Genomic DNA, 9,935 nt, shown 5'->3' with positions numbered 1-9,935 from the left:
CGAAAGGGCGGCTACTAGGCAAAAGTTAAGGCAAAAACAAAAAAAAGTGCTTTCATGAATTCTCTTAGAGAGTCCATTTTTGTAGGATAAACAGCAAAGTATGTCCTTACAAAAAAAAAAAAAACCAAAAAAAAAATCCCTTTCAAAGGTCTCCTTCCGAGTATATAAATCATTTTTTTCTAAGAATCACTGAGTTCCTTTTAGTCAAAATTCACTACAAGAAAAATTTGAGTCACTAAATCGAGTCTCCAATGAGTCTCTAAAATCAAGTCTCCATCACCAGTGGTCATTCCACAACGAGTCACAAAAATCGAGTCATTCTCAAAAGTTCATTTTGAAAGCATCACTCTTTGAGTCATTCGTCAAAAAAAAAAAAGAAGAGAGAGAGGAAAATGTCAATTCAATCCCCGGGGTTTCCAAAACGACCCTAAGAAATGGCAAACATAAGCGTTGAGAGGTAATTCTTTAATACCTCGTCTCCACTCGGACCATCGTTTCTTCGATCCTTTCAGGCGAGCGATGTCATCCACATTGTCCATTTCCTCGAGTCATATAAGTGGCCTTGTTCTCTTTGATTCCTCAATCGATTGGACAAGTACAACACCAATGTTTTGAAGTGCTCCATGGTCAACACCATTCTGGGGGCAAGAAGTGATAAGAACCTTCACCATTCTCCCATCACAGAAGTAATCACGGAATTTTTGGTCTTTCATTAAGAAGAAATTCTATTCAGCTAATAAGGGCATCAATTCTCTCAAGCAGGGGGCAAAATCCTCCAAGACGGATTCAAGGGCAAGTGTTAAAAAAAAACATACACAACCCAGGGTGAGACCAAACCATCGTCAATCTCTTTTACACAAACCCAGGGTAGAACTCGGTTAATGGTTAACCTTTTACACAAGACCTAGGGTGAAACCCTAACCAATAACCAAGACATTTGATCATTTCGACTTAGGGTGGACCCTTGGTTCTCAAAGAAAAAAAAAAAACAAAAATAAAACAAAATTTCTTTTTAAAGCCCTCATTAAGAGGCAAAACATCTTTTCAAGCCCTCATTAAGAGGCAAAACATCTTTTCAAGCCCTCATTAAGAGGCATAAATCTTTTCAAGCCCTCATTAAGAGGCATAAATCTTTTCAAGCCCTCTAAGAGGCATAAATCTTTTCAAGCCCTCATTAAGAGGCAAAATCTCTTTTCAAGCCCTCATTAAGAGGCAAAATCTCTTTTTAAGTCCTCAAAGAGGCAAAAACATCTTTAAGTTACAAACATAAATCCATGCATTTGATCATTTCAAAGGAAAAAAAACCCACGGCGGGGTTTCCTCCTCTGCCCATCCTCAAAATTTGCTCCTTCAGACAGCCACTGGCTCTCATAAATCATTTTTATAATAGCCAGTGGGGGGGCAACTGTGAATACTCAAATTTTGAGACTCAAAAAGCCAGTTTTCCGGCCGCGGCGATGGCGGCCGCCCTTAAAGGCGGCGGCAGCCGCTACAGCTGCTACAGTCGCTTGTGAATACCCAAATTTTGAGGCTCAAAGAGCCAGTTTTCCCGGACTGCAAACAGTCCGGCCGGACCAAAGGCCATTTTGGAAGTTCACCGAAACTATGCCAATATGGTACTTGAAATGTCCGGAAAATTATGAGGATCGCGGAACTGGTCCCGGAATATTTTTTGGAGGTCCGGAACTCCCAATAAAGCCTCCGGAACGAGAAAGAAAGCACACGGGTCGATGTGCCCGCCCACAGGGGTGGGCACGCCCACGCTCAAGAGCGGTCCAGCCCGCCCTGGAGGGCAGGCCTGCCCGCCCTCAAGGGGCAGCACGCCCGCCCTCAAGGGCGAGCACGCCCGCCACCAAGGGGCAGGCACGCCCGCCTCCCCGAGGCGGGCACGCCTGCCCTCAAGGGCGGGCAAGGGGCAGGCACGCCCGCCCCCCTGAGGCAGGCACGCCCGCCCTCGAGGGCAGGCACGCCCGCCTTCCAGGGCGGGCAGGACCGCCCTCGGGTCTCCTTTTTTCCTATAAAATTGGCCCCGGGGCCTTTGTTTTTACCTACTCAGTCTGTGTTGACGAACGCTCCTTCTCCCTTACGCTCCTTGCGATTCTTTACTGCTTTCTGCATTTTTATTTAGCTTTATTATTTTTCTTGCTTTGCTATTTGGTCATTTAAAATTAAATTAATTAATATTCCCTTAACGAGGAGCTTAACCTGGAGTTAAGAAGTGGCCGTCGGTTAAATCAGGTACATGAACTAAAACTCGGCCTATTTAATCTTAGCATGTCATACATTCTTCTCTTTTACTCCTAATAATTCTATAACTGCATAAATGCATTCATGACATCTTTAGGCAAATAAACTGCCTCAATTAAACAAATTTAGGCTAAATGCCCGGTTAATTAATAATCGTGGTATTAATGCTAAATCCGACAATATTGGCTAAAAAGCTTAGTTAATTAATAACTACGATTTAATTGCCTTCATTTTGAACAGTCCGGCTAAAAGTCCAATTAATCAATAATTGTGGCTAAAAAGCCTTAATCAATCACGTTTTGGCAACGAATTGCCTACAATTGAATCAATCACATTTTGGCAATAAATTGCCCACAGTTCAATCAATTTTTGGCAAACAAATTGCCTAGAAATTAGATTAACCACTTTAAACTACAAATCACTTAAATCAAAAGCTTTGGCAAAATGCCTTAAAATTAATCATGTCTTTTGGCTAGAAGCCTCAAAATCAAGCATTTTGGCTACAAATGCCCAATCAATCAACTTTTGGCAATAAATTGCCTAAATCAATCAATTTTGGCGATAATCGCCCAACAAAATATCTTTTGGCAAGAATAAGCTCAAACATCAATTTTTGGCAATAAAATTGCCCAATCAAACATCTTTTGGCGACAAACGCCTCAACAAATCAATCAATTCTTTGGCAAAATGCCTAAACAAAATGCACGAAGCATACACACACTCATGCATTAAGCATACCCCTTCAAAGCCCTTCAAAGAAGGCCCATCAAACTACGTTGACTTTGATCTTCCATTCAAACGGAAGTACGTAGGCACGTTCGGGATTTAACCCCGAGCGGCAAGTCGAAATCTGTGAACCCCTCCCCAAAATGTCATAGGCATGTGAATGCATGTGACTAAAGGAAGAAATGCACGTGAATGTATGAGTCGCCACCTTGTTTAATTGTTTTAGGGTAAACTAGGAAAAACCCTAAGTGACTCCAATTTTAATTAACCTAGTTACTAGATTAATTAGCCCAATGTCTAAGGCAAGGTCTTCGAACCCGAGGTGGATCCCGAGACTATGTCATGCTGATGAAACTAACCTAAGAATGAATGTTTTGCAAGGAAGATGAAATAATTTAGACCAATGAAAAAGATGTTTATGTGATTCGACTTGCCGCCCGGGGTTAGATCCCGAACGTGCCTACGTACTTCCGTTTGAATGGAAGATCAAAGTCAACGTAGTTCGATAGGCCTCTTTTAGAGGGCTTTGAATGGGATGCTTTATGCATGAGTGTGTGTATGCTTTGTGCATTTTGTTTAGGCATTTTGCCAAAAAGGTTGAAGGATTTAGGCACTTGGTGCCAAAATGTTGATTTTGAGGCTTTTAGCCAAAAGAATTTAATTTGGGCTTATTCTTGCCAAAAGATTGATTTTTAAGGCATTTGTGCCAAACGAATTGTTTTAAGGCTTTTAAAGCCAAAATATTGGTTTAGGCAATTAATTTGCCAAATGATGCTAATTGGGCGATTGTCGCCAAAGTTGATTGATTTAAGGCAGTTTATTTGCCAAAAAAAATTGTTTGAAGGCTTTTAGCCAAAGAAATTTAATTTAAGCGATTTGTCGCTAAAAAGGTTAATCTTCACTTATAGGCAATTTGTTTGCCTAAAGTGATTAATTAAATTGAAATATAGGCAATTTATTGCCATAATAAAAAAAAGTGTTTAATTAGGGCCTTTTAGTCACAATTATTGATTAATTAGACTTAAGCCAAAACTTGTTCGAAATAAAGGCAATTTCACCATAGTTATTGATTAACTAGGCTTTTAGCCAATATTGTCGAATTTAAACTTTAATACCACGATCATTAATTAACCGGGCATTTAGCTTAAATTTATTTAATTGAGGCAATTTATTTGCCTAGTTAATGGTATGAATGCATTTATGCAGTTATAGAATTTAAGAGGAGTAGAAAAGAAGCATGCATGAAATGCTAAAATTAAAAAAAACAGAGTTTAGTTTTGCGTACCTGATTTAGTCGACGGCCACTTCTTAACTCCAGGTTAAGCTCCTCGTTAAGGGAAATTAATTAATTTAATTTTAATGACCACTTAACAAAGAAAGAAAGCAATAAAAGCTAAATTAAAATGCAAAAAAAGCAGTAAAGAATTCGCAAGGAGCGAGAGGGAGAAGGAGCGTCCGTCAACACAGACTGAGTGAGGAAAAAAGGAGGCCCGAGGCCTGTATTTATAGGCGCAAAACGGACTGTTTCCGGTGGCTGGGTCGCCGGATGGACCGCCGGCTCGGCGGCCCGCCCGGCGGCCGGGCCGCCAAGTCTCGGCGGCCGGGCCGCCGGCTGAGCCGCCGGGTCTCAGCGGTCGGGCCGCCGGGTCTCGGCGGCCGGGCCGCCGGTTCGTCGGCGGCCTGCCCGGCGGCTGGGCCGCCGACTCGGCGGCCTTCCCGCAGCCAAGCGCCGGTCTTTCGGCGGCTGGGCCGCCGGGTCGGCGGCCTTCCCGGCGGCTGAGCCGCCGGGATGGGCCGCCGGCTCGGTGGCTGGCTCCGGTGGCTGAGCCACCGGGGCAGGCAGGTTTATTCCGGGGGCTTTTCCGGGAGTTCCGGACCTCCAAAAAATATTCCGAGACCAGTTCCGAGATCCTCGTAATTTTCCGGACATTTCAAGTACCATATTGGCATATTTCCGATGAACTTTCCGAAAGGCCTCCGGTCCGGCCGGACTGTTCGCAGTCCGGAAGAAAACAGGCTTTTGAGCCTCAAAATTTGAGTGTTCACAGTTGCCCCCCATCGGCAACCATAAAAATGATTTATGGGCGTCGGTGGTTGTTTGAAGACCAAATTTTAGAGGCGAAAATCAGACGCGTCCGGAAGACCTGCCTTTTAGCCTTTTCCTTATAAATAGCTTAAGAATTCATTTTTCATTCATTCCAAACTTTCAAAAAAAACAAAGAGCTTCTCCAATTCTCTCAACTTTCTCACCATGGCAGGCTATAGCAGTGATGAAGACCTTCTGGAGTCTCTGGGGATCTCCCTTGATGATGCCAATCTGGCGGTGGAAGCTGATACCCACGCCTCCGTGACCGGCATCTTTGCCCAGGTAAGCTCATTTCTCATTTATTTATTTGGGCCTTGGGCCAAAATGTGAATTTTTATTGGGCCTTTAGGCCAAATTGTGATTTTTTGGGCCTTAGGCCAAAGGGGAATTTTATTGGGCCTTAGGCCAGATGTGATTTTTTTTGGGCCTTAGGCCAAAATGTGATTTTTTGGGCCTTAGGCCAAACAATGAATTTTATTGGGCCTTAGGCCAAATGTGAATTTTATTGGGCCTTAGGCCAAATGTGAATTTTTTGTTGGGCCTTAGGCCAAATTGTGATTTTTTGGGCCTTAGGCCAAAATTGTAATTTTTTGCTCATTATGTTTATCAGTATGCATGCTAGGAAAGCACTAAGATATTACCCTTAGTAAGGAACCGAGGAGTAACTCTTAGGTCATTTTACCTTTTAGGATTGCCGTATTAAGTTGGATGTCGGCGAGAGTTCAATAGCTGGAATTCCGCCCGAAATTCTTGATTACAGCCACCCGGTGGGTGCAATTATCCGCCCGTCTTATCTGGGTTATCTAAGACACCTTGACATGGCTCGGAACAATCACAAGGAATTATTGGGTGCTTTGGCCGAGAGGTGGTGGGACACTACCAACACCTTCCACTTTTCTTGGGGCGAGCTGACAATGACTCCTACGGATTTTTCTGTGATTTCCGGGATCCCTTTCGGAGTTCGACCGATTGAGCTGTATGATGATTGGAGGTCTGAGATCTCCTCTGACCGAATGTTGGAGTTGATTGGGCTGGACCTGCCCCGGATTGTCGAGCCTGGCACGGTTTCTCCCGCGTTGAGCATTTCTAGGCGCTGGTTATCCCTCCAGGCCCCTGACATCTATGCTAGATTTGGGCGGGGAGAGTTGACGGCTACTCAGGTAGCCAGATTTACCTTGCTGCTATTATTTGCTTCGACCTTCTGGTCCAACAGAAAAGAGAGATTTAACCCCTCTATCTTGAAGAGTTTGGAGAATCTGGCCCATTTAAAGGAGTATGACTGGGCTGGTGCTATTCTGAGCCGCACGTATGATGATATGTGTGCTCTGAGTCGAGGTCACTGCAAACTCAGCGGAACTTACTACTTCTGGGAGGTAATGTAAGGAACATTCTCCTTTTCCTACATCTGGATTTTTCTTTTTTCACTGACTCTTCTTTTTTTTTTTTTCTTTCTTCTTTTACACAGACTTGGGCATTCGAATACTTTCCTTACACTCGCCCCGAGCTGCTTCAGCCTGACCTTGAATTGGGGCTGGCACCTTTGGCTTGGAGATGGTACAAATCACGTCTTCACGCTGTTCGGCGCAAGAAATCGCTGAAGGAACTGAGAGCCTTCTTTGATACATGCTCTTTGGAACTGGTATGTGCTTTAATGATTTTAGATATGTTAAATAAAAATGATTTATTAACATAAAAATCTTGTAGGCTGAAGTGGGGCCAATGACTGCCCGTCTACAGAGCTGGATTCAGGCTGATTCTGGCTTCCAGCGGTCAGACACTTTGACTCAGCGGAGGGTGGTTCTGTCGCATCCATTCTTACGCCGATATTACTTGGGCGAAAGAGTGGACATCCAAATAAAAGGCTGCCGTTCTGTCCCTTATCCCCCTCCCACTGACATGCGAGCGGGCAAACAGATGGTGCTCACTGCTACTCATACCGAGGGCATTCCATACTTGGAATTCGTTATGGAGGGAGATTATGATGAATTCTGCCGCATTACTTTAATGCAGCCCATTGGATCTCGTCTTGATGATTTCCAAGGACCGGCTCCTTCTCAGCCGTTCGGCACTCGTTCTTCCCGAGCTTCGGGTCCTTCAACTAGGACTCCAAGGAGGAGGCCTGTGACTGATCCTACTTCTTCTACTCCGGTTGGGGGTTCTTCGCAGGCCGGGCCTAGCCGACCGGCAGGCCCTTCTAGGGCTCCTCGGGCCATTCTGGAGGCTACCGGGCCGCTTCATCCGGATCTGGTTAATCTCCGCCTACCCTACAGTATTTCCCACTTTGTACCCGACGGCCCTCCAGCTACTCGAGAAGTCTCCCTGGAGGGTGTGGATCGCCTGGCTCTTCCTTCCGAGGACATTACTGAGGTAAAACCTGATACATCTCTCACAAAAAGGATTTGTAAGAGCTTTGATATTGACTCGTGTCTTTCTCTGTATAACTTTCAGGTTCCTGTCGGGTTGGTTAATCAGATGATGGAGCTGATTCTTGGATTGCAGCAAGAAGTGGCTGTGGCCTGGACTCAGATGGCCTTTGATGATCAGAGGAGGAGGAGGCCCCGCCGCTGATAGCTTCTGCTCTACCTTTTTATTGCTGTACTGAACTTTTGTCTGTACCTACACTTGATATGTATCTTGTACTGAACTTTTGTACCTGCACTTGATATGTATCTTGTACTGAGCTTTATCTGTACCTGCACTTGATCAGTACTAACAAAACTTGACAAAAAAAAACATGTATGCATGGTTTATTAGGTCTGAGAGGAAAAGAGAGAAAAAACAAAAAGGATTTTATTTCAGTTTCTCTCTTTTTTTTTTTTTTTTTTTTTTTTTTTTTTTTTTTTTGGGGCCGGCGGCTGGCCGCCGGGTGGGGCTGGGGCCGCCGGCTCGGCGGCCGGGTCCGGCGGCTGGCCGCCGGGCTGGGCCGCCGGCTCGGCGGCCGGTTTCGGCGGCTGGCCGCCGGGCTGGGCCGCTGGCCCTCGGCGGCTGGGCCGCCGTTCCGGGCCGCCGGCTCGGCGGCTCGGTCGCTGACTCGGCGGTCGGGCCGCCGGGTCGAGCCACCGGCTCGGCGGCTGGGTCGCTGACTCGGCGGTCGAGCCACCGGCTCGGCGGCTGGGCCGCCGGGCCGGGCCACCGACTCTGAATTTCCTTCTATAAAAGCTGGATTTCAGCCCCTTTTTTTTTCTCTTCTCGAATTCTGTGCCAGAAAAAGTCCAATTTCGGTCAGTTTTTATTATTTTTTTTTATTTTTTATTATTATATTTTTTTTATTTTTATTTTTATTTTTCAGTCTTTCATTATTTTTATTTATTTATCATTTTTCTTTTTTAGGAAAGATAACATAAAACAAGAAAGAAAAGAACAATGAATCCCTTCTATAACCATAGCATGCACAGCTGGACTAGGAGTCTCTCCAAAGTTGAAAAGATCAATCTGGGGAGGTACGGTCTTTCTCCTGCCATTACTCTCAGAGGTGTGGTAATTGATTGGGATTTTTTGAGGGCCTGCATTAGATTTTGGGACCCCGAGGCCCACGTTTTCCGGTTCGGGGCTATGATGGAAGAGATGTGCCCTCTTTTTGAGGAGTTTTGTGCCATTGTGGGATGTGACCCTAATGCCCCTTTGGTCAGGCATGAGATAAAAGCTGGGTATATTAGATCGTTTGAGACCCTGTTTCGATTCAGCCGGCCCCAAGCTAGAGCTATGATCGTTAATGACCAGAAAGCGATCCTGCTGCCCCTGATTGATGAGTTCTCAGAGGCTCAACCAGATGACCCAAACCGGATGAGGCTGAGGATGCGGGCTTTAGTTTTCTGTTTGTTGGCTGGCTTCTTGTTTAACCGGGATCCAGGCTTCGGGGATCTGCGCCTTTGTCCCATGGTTTGGCAAATGGAAGACATGGGTTGCATCGGTGGTCTCGTACTGGCAGAGACTATTAGGAGCCTCGACAGGGCTGCTTTAGGGTTTGAGGAATGGACAGTCTCTCCCATCATTCTCCAGGTATTTCCCTTTACTACCTTTCCCATTTCCTTTTCCTTTTATTATTTCATTGTAATAGAAAGGATCCATTACTCAGGTATGGTTGAGGGACCATCTCCAAGTGGTTGCCGCTCCTACTCTTTTACCCTACAATCCTTCTCAGTATCGTACCCGGAGGATCTTAATCACACGCCCTTCTACTGATGCATGGACTTCATGGCTGATTGAGTTGGGCCCCGATGAGATATTGTGGTCCGTTCCTTGGTACAATGTTACCCGTTTCATCCAGGTCAGCTTTCGCCATTCTCGGGTTTATCTTCTGGGCCTCACCCATTGTACTTGGTACTGCGCTTTGCGCGTTTTAAGACAAATGGGGATAGATCAAACTGTTCCGGTTATAGATGATTTTTCAGCTGATTCGGCCATCACTCCAGGTGTTACCCGAGCTGTCCTTAGGGCTTGGGTAAGAGATCATCAAATGGTTAGGCCTTTGCCTAACCCTGCCAGTGTTCAGACTTCTCCTGAGTATCGGGCTTGGTTTATTACTACTGTCTGGCCAATTGAGAGACCAAGGAGGACTGCACTGCTGAGCGTACTCGAAGGTTGGGTTCAGGCTGATGCTGAGGATGAGGTTGGGACTGGTGAGGAGATTATGTTGGCTCCTCGGACCGGCGAGGCTGGGCAGATAGGAGACTCAGAGGATGCCGCCCCGCGGAGGCGACGGGATGCCTAGACTTCTACAGGCTTTTTGGACTTTCATTGTTGTTTGATCTTTATTTGGGATTTTGGATTTTTGGATGTATGTTTTATACTTTTGTCTTGGACTTAGCTTTATTTTGGATTCCTTCATTTTCTTGACTTTATTGCTTAAATTGAGAATGTTGTTTAGCTTTCCAAG

At 45.4% G+C, this 9,935-nt stretch overlaps 1 protein-coding gene across 1 annotated transcript; it reads left to right on the top strand.

The window, feature by feature from the left end:
* The first annotated feature begins 6,930 nt into the window (after positions 1–6,930).
* LOC149493743 (uncharacterized) lies at positions 6,931–7,652 on the top strand. Its single transcript, XM_089726256.1, has 2 exons — positions 6,931–7,426; positions 7,508–7,652. Exons 1-2 carry the CDS (start codon positions 6,956–6,958, stop codon positions 7,625–7,627), a joined length of 591 nt encoding a protein of 196 aa, XP_089582382.1. The 5' UTR covers positions 6,931–6,955; the 3' UTR covers positions 7,628–7,652.
* Positions 7,653–9,935: the final 2,283 nt, after the last annotated feature.

This window comes from Jatropha curcas, chromosome 9 (assembly GCF_041381405.1).
Source record: "Jatropha curcas cultivar XTBG-Jc1 chromosome 9, XTBG_Jcur_1.0, whole genome shotgun sequence".
NCBI lineage: Eukaryota > Viridiplantae > Streptophyta > Magnoliopsida > Malpighiales > Euphorbiaceae > Jatropha > Jatropha curcas.
The sequence above is the reverse complement of the archived record's forward strand: the minus strand, read 5'-3'. Positions and strand labels throughout refer to the sequence as shown.

Coding starts and splice junctions, on each gene's coding strand:
- LOC149493743 (XM_089726256.1), top strand. CDS start 6,956: ATGCGAGCGGGCAAACAGATGGTGCTCACTGCTACTCATACCGAGGGC. Junction 7,427..7,507: donor CTTCCGAGGACATTACTGAG/GTAAAACCTGAT, acceptor TATAACTTTCAG/GTTCCTGTCGGGTTGGTTAA.